The sequence below is a fragment of the Psittacula echo genome (genome assembly GCF_963264785.1).
Source record: "Psittacula echo genome assembly, chromosome: 15".
NCBI classification, from domain to species: Eukaryota; Metazoa; Chordata; class Aves; order Psittaciformes; family Psittacidae; genus Psittacula; species Psittacula echo.
In genome coordinates this window covers 2,148,820-2,162,358 of record NC_137751.1, presented here as the reverse complement: position 1 = coordinate 2,162,358, position 13,539 = coordinate 2,148,820, and the positions used below count along the sequence as shown (strand labels likewise).

Genomic DNA, 13,539 nt, shown 5'->3' with positions numbered 1-13,539 from the left:
TCTTTCTTGGATGCTCATGTGCTTGCAGTGAGCTTCTGTTCATTCTGTCATGGTTGAAAATGTCCTTTTAGAGAGCTTTACTCAAGAAAAGCTTAGTATTTGTGATTGTGATGATTATGTCCTGTAGCACTCTTCTTCCTGGGGATTTTCTTCTTTTGTTAGGGTTGATGTAAAGATTAATTATATAGTATCTAGAAGTAGTTTTGCCCAGTCTATAAATTTGTAATTTCTGTATTTGTTCATGTTTATTTTGTGGATCTTCTGCAAATTGTGCTGTATTTGAAAAGTTTGCCTTTAATCATTGGAGAAGGAATTACAGAAGGTTTTGGGGTATTTAGAGACAACCCATAATGTCATCCAGAATATTTTTCTTCATTTAAAATTGTAATGCTTTTTAACCTCTTTGTGAAACTTTAACAAATGTTGTGTTTGCCTGAAAGAATATAATTCAGTATTGTTTCTGCATGCTATTTGAAACCGTCTTGCTTGCTTTTACTTAATGGCACCAGAAACGTGCATTGAGAAAACACCATCTAGTATAACTGACATCAGCCATAGTTGATTCTAACCTACTAATAATGGCTTTGATATTTACACTCAATTTAGATACATCAAGGAATATGGAGTTCCATGAAATACACAGCACCGGGAATGAACCACCGTTACTGCTGATGATTGGATACAGTGATGGAATGCAAGTCTGGAGCATACCTGTAAGTACAGAGTTCTGTGCCAGAGGCTTTTTTGTTTGTGATGTTCTGTTACTTTAATATTTTACTTCTATTTTTTCCTGTCAAAGTAGAAAGATCCAACATTTACCTGAGTGTCACATAGTTCGTTTGCAATATGCTTAAGATTAATACTGAGCATGGATCAAACACTTGAATTCACTTAGCTTCAGATTTGAGGGCTTCCTACAAATTATTTCTGTTAAGTAAATTTTCAGAGTCTAAATGAGAGTAGTTCTTGACATCATGGAATAGTTTGTATCCCAGAAAGAACAGAAGTATTTTTAACCTATAGAAAGGAATAAGGGTGGAGAAGTATGAAAAGAATTTGTTTTTCCCCTTAATGCAAGTGTGACAGTATTAATAGTATTTTACAATCACGTTTGTCATGTACATGATTTGCAATTTTAATTTTATTAAAGTCTGTGTGTGCATATGGCTTTGATTTCATGCTGTCATACACAGAACCTGCAGTTGGTGTTTCAGAATGGTTTATGAGCACATGGTCTTAATTTGGGGGATTTTCCCCAAATTTCTCCAAACTACAGAGTAAAGTTGAACACAGTAGGTTATAAAATTCTAAAAAAAAATATTAAAAATTGCTTATAACACCTTGTCCTTCAGAATAATGCAGAGAGGATGAAGCTCTTCCCCTTTGTGGAATACTTTGGTTTTGTAAGAAATGTGTGTATTTTTTATGACTCTTTGGTTAGCTATGTAGGATATGTTTATATACCAGTAGCTCAGTGTAATAGAAAATATTGTGAACTTGTACATCAAAAGTTAAGTTAAATTGAGTTTCATTGAGTGTGGGAGAATTGGCTTTTCCCCTCTTGACTGCATGTTGTTAGCCGGAAATGAGGAATAAGAAACAAGCTGTTGAGCTTTTGCATTTGAAGGAGGGTTTAGAAATTGAGTAAGTATTTAGTAACTTCATACTAAAATTTAGGAGCTTTAACGAAAATTTAGGAACATTTTAACGAGAATATAGGAAATTTTATCTGATTGTATGTCCTGAGAAACTATATTTAATTGTAACTTTGATGGCTTTATTTTTACTGAAGCAAGGCATATCTTTGTATCATTTATCTCCTTAGAGCAGAAACGTGTATGAGACAGAGAAGCTCGCTTGTTCACTCATCTTTTTCTTTTTAAATCGGCCTTTACCCTGGGTTTTGAATGACACTGAATACTAAGCATGGATTTCCAGTATGTGATTAGCTTTGCACAGTATTTTGAAGACTGCTCAGTTTTGTGTGAGTGTACAAATTTGGGGTCCAAGTGGTTTAGGAAGGCTTTGCTTTGTCCTTGGACGTGTATTACAGAAAACAAACATTAGGTGTCACTAAGACACTGAACTAAGAGAGGCAATACGACTGGAGCAGTTCCAGCAGTTACAGGCCAGGTTGATCCATTAGCTAAGATACTGTGAGTAGTCACATTGCCTTAAGCTAAAGAATTTTTGTAAACCAGCTTACTTTATCCTGCTGAAATGTTCTTATCCAATTGAATGTGTGTTTTCTGAAGAACGCATGGAAGTGCGTTGTGCTGACATGCGGCTTGTCCTGGCCATGCTGTGATAAGAGCAGCTTTGTGTCTAGATAGTTTTGTTTTTTTTTTCCTCTGTGTGTATGTAACATGCCCTTTCTCTGTGGTTAGGTGAGAGTTCTGTGTGTCCCTTGTAAGTGACTTTCTGTGTCCAAATGAAAGAGTGACTCTGTCAGAGCTATCTGTATCAATGCCCTTGAGAAATGCTGTGTCAGATGGGATCTTACATGTATAAAGAAAGCAAGAATAAAAGAGAGCTTCAGTTCTTTGGTACATGAACAGATTACCTCGGTGTAACCTGTTCTGCATTAACTGTCTGCATTTAAGCTTGTACCCCATGGTACAGTGCAGCAAACATGAAATTATTTGGTGGAGATGACTAAAAACAATGAATTGAACTACTTTGTTTTTCCTAGCTTATGTGTGCTTACTGATACTGTGAGCCAGGTAGTACAAGGTAGCTTATACATGTTCCTAGGGGGAAAGAGCTGTTTGGGTTTGTAGGAGGGCTTTTTTCTTTTTCTTTCTTTTTTCTTTCCTACTTGTATTTGAATTAGCCACAAGTTAAGGCACGGGATACTTGATGTTACCTCCTTTTTCAGTAAGACAGCCAGGTTGTCTTTTCTTTCCCCTCAGTGCATTTCACTTTGTCATAATTCCCAGCTTGTGATAGTATTGAATACTTGAAGAAAAATAAGACAGGAAATTGCAGGACACTTTCTCTTAGTGTGCTGCTTTTTTTTTTTTTTTTTTGCAGAGGTATTTTTAATAATGGGGGGAAGTGGAGTGAAATGAGAAAAAATGCCAAATGTGGGGATATTTTACCATCCATCTTAACAATGTCAGCTCTAGAGATATTACATCACATTTTGAGCCTTTCATTTGTATATTCTGTGAAATTCTGAGGCCACATTCAGAGAGGTACAGCTTCAATCTGGCAAGTTATATGTGTTAGTATAATTTCAGTGTTGGGATGGCTTCTTTGTTAGTAAGATGATCCTGGAGAGTTTCTCAGAATCGTCTTTAACGTCAATTTGAAGTATGTCTTCAGAGCAGGATTTAAATATCCAGCAAACTTGGGGGGAACATAACTTGGTTTGGGATTTTTTTTTCATGTTGTTGTTTTTCTGTCTCATTTTTTTTGCTGACTTAGTTTGAGTAAAATGAAGTCTGGCAATTATGTGACCGACTTAATATTTGGAGTTTATTTGGCAACACTTTTTTGTGTCCTTTGGTATTACACAAACCGTTCTTCTTGATCGTGCTGCATATTAAGCTTGTAATTAAGCACCGTTATTCCAGTTAAGAGTAAAAAAACCTCCACGTCTCTCTAGGTTAAAAACCTTTTAATCTGAAAAAGCATCAATTTGACATTTATGTGAAAACCCACTCAGTAAGGTTATTATCTCTAGCATTGTGCTTTTTATTCGTACAATTGAACCTCTATTCAGCACTTAATAAAGTAATGCGTTGCAGGCAGTCCAGTTTGTGTCTGAGTGATTATGAAGTGTTTATGACAGCTTCTAAGCTGACACTCTCCGTAATGGTGTTACATTGACTTCTAAACACCTTTGCAGTCTGCCTCTAGGAGTGTGTGTCTCTTTGCAGTCTGAGTGGTTTCACATTAACATCTCCTTGGAGTAAGATCTTTGACTACAGAAGTGTTACTTGCAAATGGAAGATACCGTTAGGGCTGCTTCAAAGGACTGGAATAATGTTTGGACTGCTGGGTGCTGGGATTTTGAAGTGCAGCGTCGAAATCTGTATTGCATAAGAAGCGGAAGGTGTCCATCCAAATGGCTTTTCTTTGATCTTTGTTTTGAAATGGGGGTGGGAAAGTTGGAAGTGTTCTTAAAATATGCCTCGCTAAGTGGGGAGAAAGCTGGGAATATACAAAAGTATGGCTGGAAGTTCCTATTTGATAATTGTGCAGTGTAGTTCTATGTTTTATTTGGAATTTGTTTTTCCCTTGCTCCCAGTTTCATGTTTCAAATACAATTGGAACTGGTTTCTGCCTAATGTGGTTTCCAAGTATCTGTTCTAGATGTTCCTGTTGAGGGAAATGCATGTTGGCTGGCTTTGTGGCAGATAATTTTTTGTTTCATTGTACGCTGGAAGTTTCAGAAGTAGAAAAATCATCTTAATTTAATGTTTCGTATTACAATTAAAAAAGAACGATCAAGTTTGCGTTGAATAAAGTAGGAACTACCAAAGGGAACTTTTAATAACAAGCGCAGATGTCTACTTAGCAAAGAAATACTTAAAGGCTGAGGTAAAATGAAACTGCCACAGACTGATGGGATGCGTCAGCCCATATGGAAGGTAACTTCTGTGTGGAGACCTGTGGAATGCAGAGGACTCAGTGGGCAGGGATGGCATCACACACTGCCATTTCTCCACTGCCAGACCTTAAGTTTCTTTAAATGCTGCTGTCAGTAGTACGTTTTAAGTTGTTAAAACTGCAGTTGTACAGCAGATGGTGTGTGTATGTGGATGTATAGATGGATGTATATGGTAAGACAGACATGCCAATTCCATTTTGTTTTCTCAACTACTCATCAAAAGCCCTGTCTGCCGGGGTTTTTCGATGTGGTCGTCTTTGTAGTTCTTTTTCCTTTGTAATTCTTTTTCATTTTAGCGCTGGGAAAAGGACTCCTCACTTACACACAGTAAGCTGCAATCCAGACCTCCTCCTGATGGAGGGTACCACTGTTAATGCTTGTATTAGCCACTTGGAAGAACATAGTAATGACCTAACCTAGTAACTCTGAAAAACTGTCCAGGGACTTTACAGAACGTCTATGCAAATAATTTTCTGAGGCTTCGGGGTTTTTTTACCTGGAAGATGCTGGTGGTGTGTAAGAAATGTACTGGTTTTACACTCATTAAGTGGCTGCAGAACTGCTGGAAGCTTGTTGTATTTATTTATTAATTTTACTTATATCATACCCTACACCAGTTGCAAAAAAAGCATGTGCCACACTCTGCAAAAGGCTGTGGTGAGACATGTCAGAAGAGTCCAAACAGCATTTCATGTAGCTCTCCTTGGATGGGGTCAAAGCTCATGAAGGGTGTTAGTACCTGTATTCTACCTCCTTCCAGCATTCTCTGTGTCATTCTTGTCTTTGTGTAGAAATGATTAAAAGCAATGCAGAACTGTCCCTCAAATTAGAATTTTATAGGGAGCCTGCAGCCTGGTCATGCTAAAACTCTAAATGTATGGCAGAGTGAGAATGTTGAGGAAACTGTAACCAAAACCATTTCTAAGCTGTCAGTGATTTTTAAATTCACTTAGCGTTGTCATAATTTTAAGTGCTAGGTGCAGTTTCATACTTGATTCAGTCACTAAAGTGGACTGGAACATTCTTTTAGCATTTATATTCTTGTAATCTCTAGACAATTAGAGTTGGTTTTTAATGAAAAAGGAGACCGTTAGAATTTCTGAACTAAAGTGATAAAATCTGCCCCTTTACTTACAGTCCTGCCTTCTCTTAGTAGCAAGAGACTGGTAGTAGTCTTTAACCCAATACGATTATATCACACAGTACTTTGTGGCAGGATCTGTCAGTTGCTTATTATCATAACATCATATCATGATATCTATATCATATTTAAAACCTAAATCAGGATATTATGACAACCTACCTCCTGATGTCTTCCCAGTGCTCTGTGACAGCTTTCTAATATAAAAGCAGTTTCCATTCATACAGCTGCATGGGAGTTCAAGCATTGAGTTTTGAGCTCAATTTTGCTTCAATTTGGTGTATGTTTGAGTTCTATCTTTTTTTTTCCCCCATGTGAAAACCATTTTCTATGGTTGGAAACTATTAGTTATCCTTAGTGTGAACAAAACTGCCTTTGTTCGTTATTTTTTGTGGGTGCAAACTGGTATGCTCCAAACAATAAAGCTCTGTCATCAAAAATTAACCAGCGCTCCAGATTTCTGCTCTGTCGTATTTTAAGCAGTAGCTCAAGTCATCTAAGCAGAGGAGAGAGCTCTTCTTCGTTTTCAATCTGTCACTATTGGAAGAGAGGGATGAGGACTTCATTGGGGGCTGGGTTTCTGAATCGGCGTGTTCTTTGCTTGCAGCCTTCCATGTAGGTCTGGGGCTTGTGGTTTGATACGAGGCGCTGGGAAAGCTGAAATGTTCTATCAGACTAGCTTGGAGCCGTCATTTTGGATTCACTCTTTCATAGAACGAGTACCTGAAGCTGCTTTTATAGCTTAATATTCAATTCTTGAAACCTGTTTGGAAATATTCTTGGCTTTTGAAACGGGAAAGAAAATCTTCTAAGAGCTTTGAAAGCTGCCACGGGGACTTGCTACTTCCCTGGATCAAATCCAAAATGGCAGCCACAGCCTAGTTTCTTCACAGGTGCTTTTTGAAGAATTTAGAGCTCTGTTTTCAATTCATGAAGTCTATTTATATTTTGTCTATGCTTATGAGACTGTGTAGCTCAGGGGACTGGTAATGGGATGTGGAGCCTTTTCCTTCTACTTGCCAGCCCACATCTCACCCAAGCTGGCAGTGACAAAGTTGTTAGCCAGTTAGCGGTGGGGCTGGGCTTCTCTTACATGTAGTTCCTTGTCCCAGTTTAGTTCCTAGTGGAATAAGTGTCCCATTCACAGAAGAGATTGGCTCTCTATGTTCGCTGTCTCAGGAGTGAGATAAGGCTTGAACTGGCAGAAAGATCAGGCTATATAATCTTTCTACTCTGAAGATGGTGCTTGCAGTCAAAATTGATACATGTGGCCTCAGCAATGGCAATAAAGTTTTATGTTGTATATTGATAAATGAAGGGCATTAGCATTAACCACAGTTAATTCAGAATTTTATAAGACTGCAAATAGCAGAAGTTTCCAGTGTTTTAAAAAAAGTTAATTCTAAGTCAAAGAAAATCTTGAACTCTAAAGCACATACGCATTTTTTCAATGCCAAGCAAACCAGAGGAACAACCAAGCTGTTATTTATTCATGGCATACAACAATATCCAATGCCTTCTGTGATTTCCTGTTTCTCTTAATGGTTGGGTGGCATCTTGTAGTTTCATTACAAAATCTACAGTGGGGTTATGTTTTAAGATTAGCTCTTTTTTGTCTCCCAGGAACCAGCAACTGCGAAATAACTGAGCTCTGCAGATGGCTGACGTTATCTGAATCTTTTCTTGCTTATTTCTTAGTTCTATAAAGGTTCCCCTTTCCTGGAAAAAAAAGAATCCTACAGAGACTGAGAGGAAAGGACCTCTTACACTTCAGTATTGAACATTACAGTGGTCTCAAAACCAGAGCTGGCCACCTATAATCTTTGTCACCGTTAGGTCCTCTGGCTTCGGTTAGTCCATTTAACGTTTCTTTCTATACTTTCCCCCCAGTATAAAATGATAAAATAATTACCTTTCAAATAATTAATTATAATTATTAAAAAGTAGAGCATTTAATGCATGAAAAGAGCTGGGCTGGGATTTTCATGTTAGGTGTTGGAGTACCAATAAATGTCATCTGGATTTGTATGTTTTAGGCTTTCCTTTGAAAATCTCAACTTGAAGCTTTACCAGGTCTTGGCATCACAGGCTAAATAAATGTGCTTTCTGGAGTTCAGTATATTTAATAGCAGAAAGTGAGTTAAGAAGGTTTGGACTTCTTAGTGTACCTTAGGTTTGGGACTATAACTTTATTGGAAGTAAATGGGAGTTAGAGCTGACGTGCTGGCATAGTTAAAAAGTAGAAGGCGGTGACTGAATTGGGTTGGATTATTTTATGGGAATCACTTCTTCCATACTTTTGTTATGCTAGTTCTTTTCCCTCTTGTTTTCCTTCATAGCCCTTGAGGTGTGTACACATGTGAAGCAGCATTTTCATGATTTGGGGGAAAAATTATTTAATTGCCAATAACAATAGTTCCAAAGCCTTATACTTTTATTTCTTCTCCATTTTTCCTCCATTCGTTTTTCATAGAACTGGTGTGCTTTGATGGATAGAAAACATGCTGCTGCCTTAATCTTTTTTCATCTCTTTGTTTGTGTCTCTAATTTCTTTCATTTTCTGCTTAGCTGTGCTCTACTTTCTTCCAAGCTGTCTTTTCTGCATGCAGGTGTTTTTGCCCATGTGGGTTTTTTTTTTTGCACACTGCACTCCAAATGCACCATCAGTTACAATCAGCAAACCTTTACTGAGTTGATTCCTGATCATCGTTCTTTTGTCTGGGGTAGAATCTGGTCAGCAAGCTCTTCAGAACAGAGGCCTCTGGCTGTCCCTGAGGGAGAATGAAAATTGCTTTGCAAAAGCTGAAGTACTACAATGTTGTATGTTCCGATGATGCTTCTAGCTGTAAGAGGAGAATCTGCTGTGATCGGAATATCCACCTAATAAACTACGAGCAGGGCAGACTTAGGGATTAATTCTCATATTGATTATGGTTTGAAAATGTTGTCTGTCAGGAATAATTCTGAGCACATCATTAACAGTAATCATGGCTCATACCGGTGTGGAACTGCTAGCTGTCAGCAACTCTAGAATGCCTAACAATGTTGTTTCCCTACATTTGTGTAGTTTGAATGTTATTCCAGGCGGAGTTGGAAAATCGTAGTTTACTACATCCTGTGTTTGCTTACAGTGTACAGAAGGATGGGCTACCTCTGTAGTAAAGTGTTTTCAGAGTAATCCTATGAAAGACTTGTGCTTCAGTGGGATATGTTTCATTCTGCCCATGTTATCTAAAGCAGTGATAGTAAATAGGGAGGCTTGGATTAAGACTGGAAGTAAGTTAAGAGTCAGAAGCACTACACTTAAGGTTATTTTGGTCAAACAGTAGTAGGATTTTAATGTTTTGAGCATGTCAGCTGAAGTGCAGAAAGAAATGGGAGCAACCATAAAATGACGCTTGAAAAAGTTAACTTGCATTTAGTTTATTGATTCATAAGAACCTTATTCCAAATTGTGTTCTCTTCTGATACTGTAAACTGCTTGTTTGGCAAAACTTTGTGCCAACATTTTGGCTATGATCTGAGTCTCATTACATCTGTTTTAAGTTGTTACTTATTTGGAAATTATCTTCATAATGTTTGCTGTTTTCCAAGTTTGACATTCCATATCGGATCCATTACCAGGCAGTTATGAAAATGTATTCTGACTGACCATTTACAGGAAGTCTGGAAATTCTTCTTAACTTTTGGTTTAATCTTTTCAGGGCTGCCGTTAGTGACAAACCTAATTAGTGTAACCCTCCCTGCCCCCATTTTTAAACATAATTTTTACACCTAGAGAATAGGGAATGTACCACTGTATCAAATTCACTCATCTTTGCCACCAATGTTTGCCACTCCTGATCATTGATTAGTTTGCGTTTTTCTTAGGATCATGTGCTATGCAGAATAAATGCTTGTCTTTCGGAATCCTTGAATTCTTGTGAATTTTACTCAGCAGTCAACTTCAAGTCGTTTCTTCTAAAACATGTAGTCATTAAGAGTAGACAGTGGTAGAATCTCATTCACACAGTCTGTGGCGTGTGTTGTTAGAGGCAGGCATCTTCGGTGCTGTGATTGTGTTGAAATCCAAGGCCTGTAATATATATTCTCATTTATAGAAATTGTGGATGGTTGGTTAGAAAGCCAACTTATTTTGTTACTTACCTGTCGTGTAATGTCTTTCTACCTACTTGCTTACATACTAAGTATATATATTTGTGTATATTTATAGGTGTATATATATATTTTTTACACTGTATGTTCACAGTGCATGTGTTTTGCAGATCAGTGGTGAAGCGCAAGAACTCTTTTCTGTTCGCCATGGTCCAGTTCGAGCTGCACGGATCTTACCAGCTCCCCAAATCAGTAAGTACAGATTTATATGGTTTTTAATTAAGTGTATCTTTTTTGTATAGATCTTTGTCCAAATTGTTGCTATAACCTGATGTGTAGATTTTCCCATTAATTTTTAAATTGTCACCTTCATAATAGCTTTTTACAAGTATTAGTTACTTCTTTTTTTCTCCTACTCTGTAATCCAGTGCTTTCTCCTCTTTCATCTTCACATTTTAGCTTTAATGCTGCTTCCTTTGTAGTTTAGAGGATATCTAGGTGTATCTGTGCTCAGAGATCAGTCCACAGATGTTAATGCTTGTATTTGAAAATATTATCAATATTTTATTGCTATAAAATAACATTGAAATTACTTTTTTTAATAGCAAGCTGGTGAGTGATAGCAGCAGATCTAGAAATTATTAACATCTATTCAAATCTCCTGTTATAGTGTGTTATAAAGTCTATTCATAATGTGATGCCCTTAAATCCTTTAGGTGTCTTTGTTATGCTTTCAGGAGCTGAAACAATGTGTGTAAAACAATTCAAGAAGGAGTTGATCCGAGTAATGCAGTTTGTACAAGGAGAAAATGTCCTTTTCTGGTTATTTTGATGTTTTAATTATGGAGAAAATGCCAAGTATTTTCTAAACTGTGAAACGATCTCAGTAGTCTGCTCGTGCATGCATTAAGTTTAGCAGTTGCGCTAAGGGTTTGTAAAAAAGGCTGCTTTCCTGCTCCAGTAAACTGGGGCTTGAGGTGGTTCTAGCATCTAGTTTATGTAAAACTTTTGCTTAACTCATGTAAACTTCATTCAAACAGTTTGACCTTTTTAGTGGTTGAACTTCTATCACGATCCCTTGCATTCTGATGGGTACCTCCTCTCTTCAATACAGTTTTATCAAGTTCTAAGGGAAGCTGCTTAGTTTTTGAACTGGATTGTTTCAGAGGTTCTGAGCTAACCCCTGGAAGAGCTTGCCGCAAAGTGTAAGCAACTATGCATAAACAGGCAAATCCCTTAGAAAAATGACACTGTTCAATTTAAACACAAATTGTAGACTCCTTAAAGGCTTAAGATCTGTTGGTGTCCTGGCTGCTTTTTGGTTTCAGCAACATTTACCTTATCTACGTTCCCTGTAACTTCAAGTGGGCAAGCTCTTCTGTACAGCTGCAAGTAGCATTTCCACTTTAAATTGGTTGCCATGTTTTACTTTGTGATTGAAATGTATGACTGAGGCTTTTTGATATTATGCTGGATTCCAAACTTTAGTAGTAGATTATGAATTGCTTAGTGAACTGAAAAACTACACCCTAAAATTTCATTGTTTAAATTAGGAGTAACGTAGTAAATTGTAATAATACAAAGTGTTTGAAAGAAAGTAAATGCAGAAAGCTAAAGATTAAATGACACTTTTTATATTGCCTCAATAATTTCCTATGCAGAGGAATAGAAGAAGTATGAGTATATGGGGTTCTCTAACTCTGTCATAGGTTGAAATAACTTAAAGCGAAGTACTTCACAAGCATATTGTGCCTTTTATTCTGTTTATGGGAACACGGCATAATTCCTGATGAGCTATGGGATTTTTTGCTATTATGTGTGTCATTAAGTAATGGATGTCTATGCCTCTTCCCCTCTCAAAGAGAAAAAGGGAGAAAGTGTATATAGAAATGAAAATGAAGTAAATTAATCGAAGAACCTATAAGTTCTGATTTCTTTCTGATAGTAAAATAGTGCCTTCTGATTTTTCAGTCTAGTAAGTTACACTGCTTTTGAGCTCCTTGAAGCAGTTACTGTCTGTTTCTAAATTGCGTATATTTAGCATCTGACAATGATAGTTGTTACATTAGAAAACTATTCAAATTAGCTCATATTAAATTAAGCCAAACCTTTTAAAAACATGTTTTGATCTCTTTTTACATGGCTTGCTTTAAATAAATCTTTGATTAAAAGTACATGACTGTATCATTGACCAGTATCTGGAATCAGATAAAAGTCAGGCTGTAATAAGAGGCCTTAGATAACTAACACATGAGCTTTAATGATTCTGAACAAAATAAAAGGAATTTGTAAAGGAGAAGCTGATTACCATCAGTAGGCTCAAACACTATTTTACTGTAAAGCTGTAAAAAGGGAATTATTGAAAATAGGACTCTCTTGGTGGATGGATTTGGCACGTTCCTGTATCTAGATCTTAGTTTGTGATAACAAGCTCATTCCCAGGTGTGAAAGGAAAGCTCATGGTTTTAACTTGGTGACTTTGCAGTAGCAGAACTTAATAGTTTGTCAACTATTTTGTTAAAATGCTGCAGTCCTTTGATGTTAGATCCTCTGCTGCATCATGTGCTTCATAGCATAATAAAGCATTGTTTCGAAAGAGTTACTTCATACAGGCTTATTTCATGCAGGCTTATTGCAAGGGAGACCTTCTCAAATCTGATTTAGCAGGTTATAAGTGGCGCTAGTAGCAGGGATGTGGTGCGGTATCGGGAGCTGGCCTTGCACACTGCCAGCTCGAATCTGGTGAGGTTTATTAGTTCAGGCTCTGTGCCATGCTAGAGCAGTGAAATGGCTCCTGGAACTGTTCTGACCTGGCAGCTGTACTGCAATGTTCGGGCAGGGTTTTGTCTGAGCTAGCAAACCAGGCAAGACCTGACCTGGCCCAGCACTGCAGCACTTTGATGTCTGTGTGTCCGTGGCACGGTTGGTCTGCAGCCTGGATAAGATGTCCAGAAAGAATGGAGAGATTTCTGTAAATAACACTGAAAAATGTAGACATTAACTCTTTTCTCTGGACAGAGTTCTCAACAGAGTTACTGTTGCATTTGGTGGTAGGTACGGCTTAGATTATTTACTACAGCTTGCAATATAAATGGCCTTTTTGGAGACTGAAGGTTTTACACTGTGACCAAGTTCTGAGCTTATGAGAGAAGATAAAGAATATGGGAACATCTCTGGACACTGTCCATCTTAGAAATAAGAGTACTAAAGCCTGTCACTTTGCGCGCCACATGCTGCATTATCTGCTGAGCTGGTTGCTTGGCACAGCTTTAACTTGCTCAGTTCTTCACTTTCAGATCAGTATGCTATACTTGTGTTTAGTACTGATTTAGATGTGTACAGGTGCTTGGTTTGCTGGGCTCTGGATTTTACTGTCTCTTCAGGCAAAACAAGCATATAGAGTTGTCTTTGAAGACAAATGAGGACATTGTGGTTATTAGAAAGGAGAAAATATAAACTGGTAGATAAAAAACAAAGCTGGAACTCTGCCAGTTAAATTTAGCTACTGTTCCCTGTGAAGAGGAAACCAGGGTTGGTAACATTATTGTAGTTAGTGATAATGGGAGACCAAGCAAAAATCAGGGTGGATTAACTCCCTCCTCCATTTTATATGATTCAGATTTGTGATGTCCTCACTACTAAAGTTCTGTGTATAGACCTTCATCTCCCACAATACCTAATAACT

At 37.5% G+C, this 13,539-nt stretch overlaps 1 protein-coding gene across 4 annotated transcripts in view; it reads left to right on the top strand.

Annotated features, from left to right (window-relative positions):
• Positions 1 to 13,539, top strand: part of BCAS3 (BCAS3 microtubule associated cell migration factor) — a 363,502-nt gene that overhangs the window by 7,547 nt on the left and 342,416 nt on the right. For all 4 annotated transcript variants that reach the window (XM_080629980.1, XM_080629979.1, XM_080629982.1 and 1 more), the window contains 2 exons: positions 607 to 713; positions 10,025 to 10,106. In XM_080629980.1, coding sequence (XP_080486106.1) covers positions 607 to 713; positions 10,025 to 10,106 — 189 coding nt within the window. The remainder of the gene's footprint in view (positions 1 to 606; positions 714 to 10,024; positions 10,107 to 13,539) is intronic.